The sequence below is a fragment of the Dermacentor albipictus genome, chromosome 2, assembly GCF_038994185.2.
Source record: "Dermacentor albipictus isolate Rhodes 1998 colony chromosome 2, USDA_Dalb.pri_finalv2, whole genome shotgun sequence".
NCBI lineage: Eukaryota > Metazoa > Arthropoda > Arachnida > Ixodida > Ixodidae > Dermacentor > Dermacentor albipictus.
This window is the reverse complement of record NC_091822.1, coordinates 104,559,686-104,569,955: the sequence shown is the minus strand read 5'-3', so window position 1 is coordinate 104,569,955 and position 10,270 is coordinate 104,559,686. Positions and strand designations below refer to the sequence as shown.

The following is a 10,270-nucleotide window of genomic DNA, read 5'->3' as shown; positions in this document are numbered from 1 at the left end:
TGTCCGCCTTCGGGCCCATTCTTCGTTCGTGTATTCGTCGACGATGTTCTTTGACCATATACGATTGGTGTGTGTGCGCCGGCCTGGCAACGTCACCTCACGTCACGTCCACCTTTGTCACCACCCCCGCCATCGCCACACAAACGAACGATATTCTTTGGCTCTGTCCTTTTACATATGTATTGTGAGCCGAACACACTCTAATTTCCCACTTTGTGTTAAAAAAATGTGGAGGGCGCTTAAGCTTCGCCTTTAATGGCTCATTCACTCCGGCGACTTGAGGAGGTCGCGCGATCATTTGCGACTCGCGGTCAAAAAGCGACCGGAGGCGACTGATGTTCACACCGGCAAGCCCGGCTGAGCGCGACCCGCAAGTCGCAATCCCGAAGATTATCTTTCTCAGCGAGAACTCTCGGAATCTACGCGGAATTCTCCGCGACGCGGTAGGAGGCCGGATGTAGACACATGAAAGATCACTTCCGGTGCGCCGCTGATTGGTTTTTCAGTTTTGCGACCACGGTCGCGCGACTGGCCCAAAATGGTCGCCTTTCGAGAAAAACGACCGTTTGCGACCATTTGCGACTGGTCGCTTTGCGACCAACTTGGTCGCGCGACCACTGTCAGTCGCCGATGTGAATGAGCCCTAAGAGTGGAACGCGACATCATTCAAAGACCGCGGACTGCTTTTCATGCTTCGCGGCAACTGCAGGTTGTGTAACCGCAGCGGTTACCGGAAAACGCTTTAGCGGCGAACGCTATGCACGAAGGCAAGCTTTCTGGTAGAAACGCGGCCTCTCAATTGCGTGGGTCGATCTTATAAGGTTCGCCCTCTTTAAAGCGACAGGGTTAAGGATCCCGTGTCGGCGTCTAGCGTTGGATGTCGCCTCGGTAAAAAGTATTTCTAACCAATTTCCGAACCACGCGTGCTCAATAACTTCTCTACCACCAAAGTTGTTCATACCTTCTATTTCATTCTTTACAAAGTTATTCCTCGCAATTTTTAAAACGGCAACCCACAAACAAATGTAATGATAAAAAAAAACACCGACAGTGCATGTCCTTTGTTAGCTCTTCTCAGACTGAAAAACGAATTCTCCTTTCGCATGTATTTTGATTGGAGCATCCGAGCTAAGGCTTCCTCCTGAGCTGAAACGCAATGGGAGAACATCGCAGCGATTATACCGCGCGACCCAGAATGCCCCAAAATTGCAGCCAGGAGAAAACAGCAAGGGATAAGTTAAAAAGTAATGGCTGCAGTTAGGCTGGTGGTACATTCTAAGAAGAAAAGGAGGAAATGGGGTATTGAGGTTACTCCTTTAGGGGAGCAACTGATTTGCCACAACCATTCCTCCCTTTAGGGGGTAAGTGCGAGGGGATGAACTGTTACTCCCCATGCCGTTACTCCTCCGAGGACTAACAGTTGCTCTTTTCCGATGCTCCTCAAAAGAGTAATGGTCATTATTTCCGATGCTCCGCAAAGGTGGAATTAATGAAATTAGCCATTTATACGCTAATAAAAAAGATTACTCAGCTGAAAAAAAAAAAGGGTGCCCGAAAGCAGGATTCGAACTCACGTCCTCGCGCTCCCATGTTAGCTACTGTAACCACTGCACCACGGCAGATTGCTTTTTTTTTTCTTTATTGCGTGGAATTATCTTGACGGGGGTAGGAAATTGAGACAGGTTAAGCAATGGATCGCAGGCGCGGCAATGTAAAAGCGACTCGGCATTTTCTCTATGCTGTGCGGGGAGAGTGTAACGTTGAGTGTACTTGCAACCATAAGCGAGTGCGAAAAGAAATATGCCCGAGTATTCTTAGGGTGCTTTAAACTTAGGCACTACACGATGTAAACGTGTAGCGAGCTCAAACGGGGCACTAAGGGCCGATTTACGCTCGAGCCGCCCATCGCCGCAAGCCGCACCGCATGCTTGCGGTCGCGCGAAAAATTGCACGTATCCAGCACTTGTGCACAAATTACCATTTACACTGTGTGCGCAGTGTATACCTTACACATTGTAAACCAAAATTTGTGCACAAGTGTTTGATACGTGCACTCTTTCGCGCGACCGCACGCGTGCGGTGCGGCTTGCGGCGATGGGCGGCTCGAGCGTAAATCGGCCCTAAGACGACAGAGACGGACAATTGCTCTGTCGCTTAGTGTGTCCCGTTTGAGCTACACATCGCTTCAGTTAAGTTCGTAATCTCCTTGGAACGGAAGGAACTTAGGTACTATTGACCAGCAAAATCTGGCAGTCTATTAATGACTTGCGCGTTTAATGTGTATCGCTCACTTATGGGGTGCGCACGAAGGGCATGGCTCTTCACATTCCAACTTTAAATTTCACGCAATTTTCTCACGAAGAGGCAAAGTGCTGCTTTGCACGTAGTTCAATGGACAGTGCACGAACTTCGAACTATTCACGATTTATAGACAATACAGTTTTTGCCGCATCACTGCACGACACGGACGAAAACAGCGGAGCGCATGGGGAGTAACTGTTGCCGTTCGTCCTCCCGTTGCTCTCTTTCCGACCAGGGACTAAACACTTGCTCTCCAAAATTTGCACACGGCACGCACATTCATGCAGTTACTCTCTTGAGGGACGAAAGCGCCCTATTTGGGACAAACTGCGCAGTTACTCCCGTTTTCCCCGGAATTCTTCTTAGAGTGTAGTGTTGGCATACTGGAGGTCCAAATATGATTGGTGGGATTGGGGCAACGCAATGGTCTGTCTATGCGGCCAGAGTTCCGCGAAGTCAGACCTCAGCCATTCGTCTTCGTGGCTGTATATACGTAACGTTGAACCATTTGAGAAATAGTCGCGGTATGCGCATACACGAATGTTTTATTTGAGAAAAAAAAAATGAAATCTCGCAGTCGCTTGAGAAAAATCAATAGCGAGAAGGTCTTCATTTTGGGCTTGCATTTTTCCGGACCGAGAGAGTTGACCGCCAATGCCGCAACGCGGGATTATTAGTATTACATCTTCGAATACTTGTTTGGCGCAAACAACAAGAAGTCACCAGAGGAGCACACGAACACAGCGCCGTCTTTGTGTGTTCATTAAAAAAAATTATGGGGTTTTACGTGCCAAAACCACTTTCTGATTATGAGGCACGCCGTAGTGGGGGACTCCGGAAATTTCGACCACCTGGGGTTCTTTAACGTGCACCTAAATCTAAGCACACGGGTGTTTTCGCATTTCGCCCCCATCGAAATGCGGCCGCCGCGGCCGGGATTCCATCCCGCGACCTCGTGCTCAGCAGCCTAACACCATAGCCACTGAGCAACCACGGCGGGTGTTTTGTGTGTTCATGTGCACTTCGTGTGTTCTCGTGCTGTTCGCGCTACACTAGTGTTGCAAGAGGTGAGCACGCGCATGCGTGATCGTCTCTCTCTCAATCCGCGCCTGCGACTTGTTAGCACTCGGGCTTCTTCGGCGGCTGCACTTTGAGCGAGAAGTCGACCGTGGGGTAGCCCTGGATGAGCATGCTCGAGGAGATGATGTCGATGCCCGGCACAGCGTACTGGGTCACGTTCTCGGGAGTGATGCCTCCCGAGGCCTCGACAAGCACGCCCGGAAACTCGGTCTTCAGCTTCTGCGCCGCCGGCGACAAGTCCTGCGCGGAAACACCTGGATCAGTGCGAACGCTGATGACGGTCCTTCTCATCGCATGTACGCGTCTATGACAACGTGTAGACGAGCTGCACGCTAGCAAGAGGAATCCTATGACGTTTTAAGGCCAAACTACGCGTACGTTTACAACTGCGCGCGAAAGCTCTCGCCGGCGTGCCTTGCGATTGCAGCGCCTCGCGAGGAATGCCGGGCTGCATCTACGAAGACGCGTGCCAACGCAAGCGCGCTTGGCTCACTTAGACGTTTTGACAGACATGCATGGTCTCGCGCATTGTTACTCACGGTGCTTTAAAATGCTGAAATATTAATCGTAATTCTTTTTGAAAATAACTAGAGCCGTTTGATCTCCGCAAGATGTAAAGAAAAAATACACCTACGATTACAATACTTCCTAATTCGAAATTTGAGTGCAGCTCTACGTATCATACGCGTTTTCAGTGTCGCGCGACTGACTTTCTAATCGGGAGATCGCGAAAGGCAGCGCGGGGGTGGCGTTTGGGCGCGATTCACAGTAGCCGCTGCAAACCGACCTCTGCTCATGCAGCGTTTTGTTTCCATATATATATGGTATCGGTGGCATCATCGGTGGACAACGCGTGCTACTCTGGCGTCATCTCGTAGCCATCGTCGCCGCAGAGTCCGTCTTGCGCGGTACTACGCTTTTCTTCTCAGGCTTTCGCCATACCCTCCTCCTCTCCGCTTTCCGCCTCATGGTTCCGCTGCGCCTTCCTCCTCTGCTTTCCTTTTCGTGCTCTCTCCGCTATCGCCGTCCTTCATTCCCCGCTGCGCTCCGCGTTCGCTCTTTGATCCTTCGCTGTGCTCGCTCGGTTACGAGGGACGCCAACGCTCGCCGCAGGAACGGGCGCCTAGCTGGGCTCTAAGAGCACATTTTCCCGTGGCATAAATCTGCCTCACTGAGTGTTGATTGTACCACGCCATGGCTACGTGGCCAGGAGCGTGAAAACACGAGGAAGCCAGAGCTCGAGAAAGTAAGGAGAAAGTAGCAGGGATAAGAGTAGATCAGTGGCTATAGAAGCTGCTCGAGTCATGGCTGCTGTAGGCACCTTCGCATCGTGCGCTGTTGTAATGTTGACGGTGCATGGGTTTTACATGTCTTTCTGTAGGCTAGGCTAGATCAAGGGCAAGCGCAATGTAAGACACATACTGCGGCAGGTAGCATGGACCGAGGGAGATTAAGTATCGAGCAGCAGCAGGCACCAAGAGAAGCGGCGTATGCGAATAAGCACGCCATACACTCGCCTCGATGCACAGCTAGCACACTGTGCATCTCCACGCGCACGAGGCACACTTATTGGATAAGACTTAAATGTGTGAAAGGGCGGTGCTCTCCAAATGAGTCTGCGACAGCGTCGACAGCGACCTCCCAGGTGCATGCTTACAGCTTATGTTAATCCAAGGCTATAGCTGTCGCGACACTTATACACTTATGGCCGGGTCTCTCGAATTATACGACAGCCACGAAAAAAAGTGTTCCTTGCAGCCACCTGTAGCTGAACGAATATATATATATATATATATATATATATATATATATATATATATATATATATATATATATATATATATATATATATATATATATATATGGTCTTTGTTTCTCGGCGCAAGATCGTCAGAATTGAATTCCGGTGGTGATGGCCTTGTTAGGGGCAGAGTAGCAGGTGATCCTATGTTGATGTTTAGACTAGAGTACCCTACAGATAGTAGGAACTAATCAAGAGCCGGGACCTCTCACCCCCGAGCTCCTTCTCTCGCCTCCCCATCCGCCGCCGCTCCTTGATACAGCGTTTCCTGCAACTCACAATACAGGTTTGAGACGGTTAAAGGGGAATAATTACTATAATCGTTATATTATGTGGAGTCGATTTTATAGCGCCATCCCAACTCTTTGTCACTGTACGGCTCACACAGATTAGGCACGACGTTATTAAATCTTGGCCAGCGCGCGCCAAACCAACTACGTGTTCGCAACCAGCAGTCGGGGCAGCGCAAGTCCTGAAACGTTCAGCGACACGGGCAGCAGCGAGCATTGCACCCCAATAAATTGTAGCGCGCCCCGCGATAAAGTAAATACATGTTAGTGATCCACACATCAAATGGGCCTGAGCTCCTCCACAGTGCAATGCAAGACTGCTGAGCAACGAACCTTTGCCTCGAAGTTGTCGAGCATGATGATGTCACCCCCCGCCCTGGCGGCCTGCTGGGCTTCCTCGACGGAGCGGCACTCGACCTCGACCTTCCGCGTGAAGCCGCCCATCTTCTTGGCGATGCGGACAGCCTGCGACATATTGGGTGAACCGCGCAAGTGAAGACGCAGAGAAATGCACAAAAAAGAAAGAAAGAAAAGACTAGAGTGACCACATACCAAAGGTTTGGTCAGGTTCGACCGGATTATCTTCGAGCCCCATGCACTCGCCGCACAACTCGTTGAGTGCTCATTTACTACGACAACTGGCCATAAACAGACTTGAATAATCTGAATGATCGGGTAAATCAGCTGTCCCACTGCTCAAGAAAGACGAATACGCTTCTAACGACCAATCAGTAGCTGACTAAAGTGATCCACCGAACAAAAGTAGTGATCTGTGGCTCTTCTGTGCAGTTCCAAATTGGAGAGCTACTTTTCCTTGGCATCTTGATAGCTTACAGTGTGCTGCGAGCAGTGAAATCTAAAGATGGCGTGACAGTCCTAAACACCTGCCAAAATTAAATTTTAAACTAAGGGGTTTTACGTGCCAAACCCACGATTTGATCATGATGCACGCCGTGGGGGGCACCGGTATCATTTGGACCACCTGGGTTTCTTTCACGTGCACCTAAGTCTAACTACACGGGCGTTTTCGCATTTGGCCCCTATCGAAATGCGGCCGCCGTGGTCGGGATTCGATCCCGCGACGTCGCTCGTGCTCAGCAGCCCAACGCCATATATAGCCACTAAGCAACCACGGCGGTTTGGGTGTCGTGCATCTATTTATCTCTGGCCACAAACATTTGTCAAATAAGAACGGAAGACATCAGTGTGTATCATAGCGACCACAAAACAGTTATATCAGTCATTTCAAAGTAATAAAGAAAATAAAGGTTTTGTAAACTGCATTGACTCTTGTGTTTGTCTCATATATCACTTTGAAGAGCAATGTGCTCAATGGGCGCGCACCATGGGATCGGTGTTTGACAAGTTGCCCTATACATTAGGCGCAACACGTCTACAGCTTCGCTGACCAACCACCTTCGCAGGAGTGGGTCGGCGGTGATTTCTTACTCTCCCAAAGTCCACCGACAACTCGGGCGCAGTGGCGATCGCCGCTATATAGACACGCACGCACCTTCTCGATGGAGCCCACCGAGGTGAGGTGGTTGTCCTTGAGCATGATCATGGAGGCGACGTCGTAGCGGTGCGTGTCCGCGCCGCCCACCAGCAGCGCGTACTTCTCGACCAGCCGGAAGCCGGGCGTCGTCTTCCGGGTGCCGGCCAGCACGCCGTCCCAGTGCATGCCGTTGAGCACCTCGCGCATCCGCCGCGCCGACGACGCCACCCCGCTGGCGCGCGCCAGGCAGTTGAGCACCACGCGCTCGGCGAGCAGCACGCGCCGCGCCTGGCCGGTCACCTGCGCGGACGGATGTTGTGAGCGGGGTGCCCCTTTGGAACGGGGCGGCGGGTTGCGCCACCAAGCTCCTGCTGTTACACTGCCTAATGTCCTATCTAGGTTGAAAAAGAAAAAAAGAAGAAACCCTCGATGAATTCCAATAAGCAAAATTTTATGACCCCCTATTGGGAACTTTGTTTTTGTACATCTCTGATTCTACTGTCTATCGCGCGCGCGCCAAGAAGGTAAGAGTCGAAGGAGTACACAGGAGTAGAAAGGAGGACGCGGAAATTTGCATCTCGAAAAAGCGAAGCTGTCTAGGCGAACCCTCTCGTGACTTTGCTGACCGCAGTGGCTGCTGTTGTTTTTTCGAATAGCGCAGCACAGCACTCATGTAACTTAAATAGCTTTGTGTATAACCCGGTCTGTGCTGCCTCTATACATAGGTTCCCGGTGGCTGCCGCTGTGCTCCTTGGAGTTATGCGGTCCAACGACAAACGGTACCTAAATATTCCTAGTGCAGTAAAAGTGGACCTTGAAGCACGTTATTGCTTTATTAAAACGAACCTTCCTATGCCATTTCCCCTCCCCACTCGCCACCCCCCCACCCCGGGGTTTTGTTTGTCTGTTCGGTTGGCTTTTCGTCAAGTAATGCGCGCCGACGACCCTGGTTATAGTGAAATAGTAAATTGGGCTGATCTTGGAGGGAGTGCGGTGAAAAAATGGGCCGATCCCCGTGACGACTTGTCGGTCACGTGGGTCGTGCGGGTTTAATCAAACCTTTTATAATCGCCTCGCGAAAGCTTTCCTTCACATAATTTCAAAATGTGCACTGCATCTGCTTCTATTTGATTATTTTCTTATGCTTCTTTCTTTTTTTCTTTTGTAGTAGTCAATTTCAGTTTTCATTCTTCTCGCTAGTTATTCGCGAGCGGTCGGGCGACGACGCATGCCAGTACCGGGCTCGGCAACTCGTTGCGGCGGTAGATAATAGAAAAAGAAATCAGTCGATAAATAAAATAATATTATGCATAAATTATTTGCCGTCAGTACCGCAATGGCGATTTGCATGAGTGGGTGAAGGTGCCGGGGAGCGAGCGCATACAGTGCTAATTGACACAACTAAAATACAAAAAACAAAGAGGGAAAGGAAGATGATCCTGCCATAACCACGCACTCTGCATGGTCTATGGAGCTCGTGCTTGGTGCGTCAGCCTCTCGCGTCAGTCTCTTTCATAACGGTTGGTTGTCTGAAAGCATCCACGAATGCGTTTCTTTTACAACAGAAGCGCTTTCCTCCACAGACGTCCCGGCAGACTTCCATTTGACGGAAGAAACCACGTGATCGCCCGACATGGCTCAAAACAGAAAAGCACACATATGTCTAGTCGGCCTATATGCTTGTATAGCCATCTGTACTACCCCTGCAGACGTGCTGCTTGCCGGCTCTGTTCTCGATGAAATTACGCCATGCAACAACAAACGTAACCTAAATGTCATCACTGTAACAAATGTACTCTTTCGAGAACATCATTCCTTTAGTAAACCGGATTCATTTACGTGCTCCCTTCATGCCCTATTAAAGCGAATAGCGTTGTCTGGATCTTTTGCCCGTATTCGTACTCGAACGGGCCTGTTCTTCGCCGAACACCGTCAGCTCTTTCAGACGCACGTTTTTTCATGTCCGGCGAGAGCTTTCAGGCCGAAAAGTTTACACTCTGTGTACGATGGTGGCGCTGTGTCACGTCTCTCCACTGCCAAGTATTTTCTTGTGTTCTGGACGACGCTTGGCTAGTGCACTCAGCTTTTGCGGGTTATACACATTTCAGTGTCATATATACTTGCAAACCTATTTGTGACGACGTTCACTGTTGCTTTGGCACTCGCGGCGGCAGCTTCTGCGGTAATCAAGTTTGGTTGAGAAATCGAATAGTCCTAAATTTTTTAGTCGGATTTCAGTTACGTATAACAAACAAATATTTGTACATAGAAGCCACCTTATGCGATCGACACTCCCTTGCGAACACACGGACTTTCCTACTAAACTTACACGAGCTAACTCTGGCACTGCGCTCGTTCAGATACTGTATGGGAATTGTGGCCACTACACGAATGTGTCTGATCTTTGTGCATGTGGCCCGAGATGTTCTTCCTGTCGTACACGTTTTACATTGTATAAATTTCTAAGTGATCTTACCTTTGCGAACCAATGAAAGCAAAGGAAGATGCATTATCATTTGTAAATTCTGGCATGTTTAGCGCTATATCTTGTCGCTATAAAATAAAATTAAACGAGCTCACGAAAGAAAAGGACACGACCAAGTCTGAACACTACACTATCTGTCCGTGTCTCTCCCTTTTTTTCTTTTTGCACTCTTTTAATAGTACTTTATACCATTAACCAACTAGCCCAGCAACAAGACTTGCTATTTTGTTGAAACTGATCAATTTGCCGAGACACAAAACCGTTTGAAACCAGAAGTCAGGCACGTACCCAGGGGGGGGGGGGGGCCGGGGGGGCCCGGCCCCCCCCCCCCCCGAAATCAAGTGGCATAACCCCCCCCCTCCCCACTCCACCCACGCCACCACTTCTCACACATTCCTAAAGCGCCGCCAGATCAATGTTGAGACTTGGCAGCTGTTCATCGGTCAGCATTACGCTGCCTTTTTCACTCCTTTTAGATGGCGGTAGTTATCGGCATCTCTTGTAATGTGAAGGACAGTTTTCTCATAGATTCCGCACCCGTGCAATTAAACCGAGATGCGTTCAGTTGTCACCATCTATTCAACCGTCACGCGCATAGCTGTTGCTTTTGTTAGTTCAACGTTTAGGCTGATCCTGGGGCCAGGAAAGGGATGCGGCTGTTACTGAGCTGGTCTGCACTCTCGGGGAACGAGTTGCGGCCGGAGAAAATGCCAATTGCGTTTAACTTTTCCCTTTGTTTCATTATTTCCTTGAGTTACGGCTCACCGCGAGGCTGGCAGATGCCCGCAACCATATACACGTGATATGGGCTAGATAAG

The 10,270-nt window shown here is 49.8% G+C and overlaps 1 protein-coding gene across 3 annotated transcripts in view; it reads right to left on the bottom strand.

The window, feature by feature from the left end:
* Window positions 1-2,826: 2,826 nt before the first annotated feature.
* Window positions 2,827-10,270, bottom strand: part of LOC135921087 (nicotinate-nucleotide pyrophosphorylase [carboxylating]-like) — a 29,597-nt gene continuing 22,153 nt past the window's right edge. For all 3 annotated transcript variants that reach the window (XM_065455412.2, XM_065455410.2, XM_065455411.2), the window contains exons 3-5: window positions 6,986-7,267; window positions 5,806-5,937; window positions 2,827-3,621 (exon numbers count right to left, since the gene is read on the bottom strand). In XM_065455412.2, the coding sequence (XP_065311484.1) occupies window positions 3,421-3,621; window positions 5,806-5,937; window positions 6,986-7,267 (615 nt within the window). In that variant the 3' untranslated portion in view covers window positions 2,827-3,420. The remainder of the gene's footprint in view (window positions 3,622-5,805; window positions 5,938-6,985; window positions 7,268-10,270) is intronic.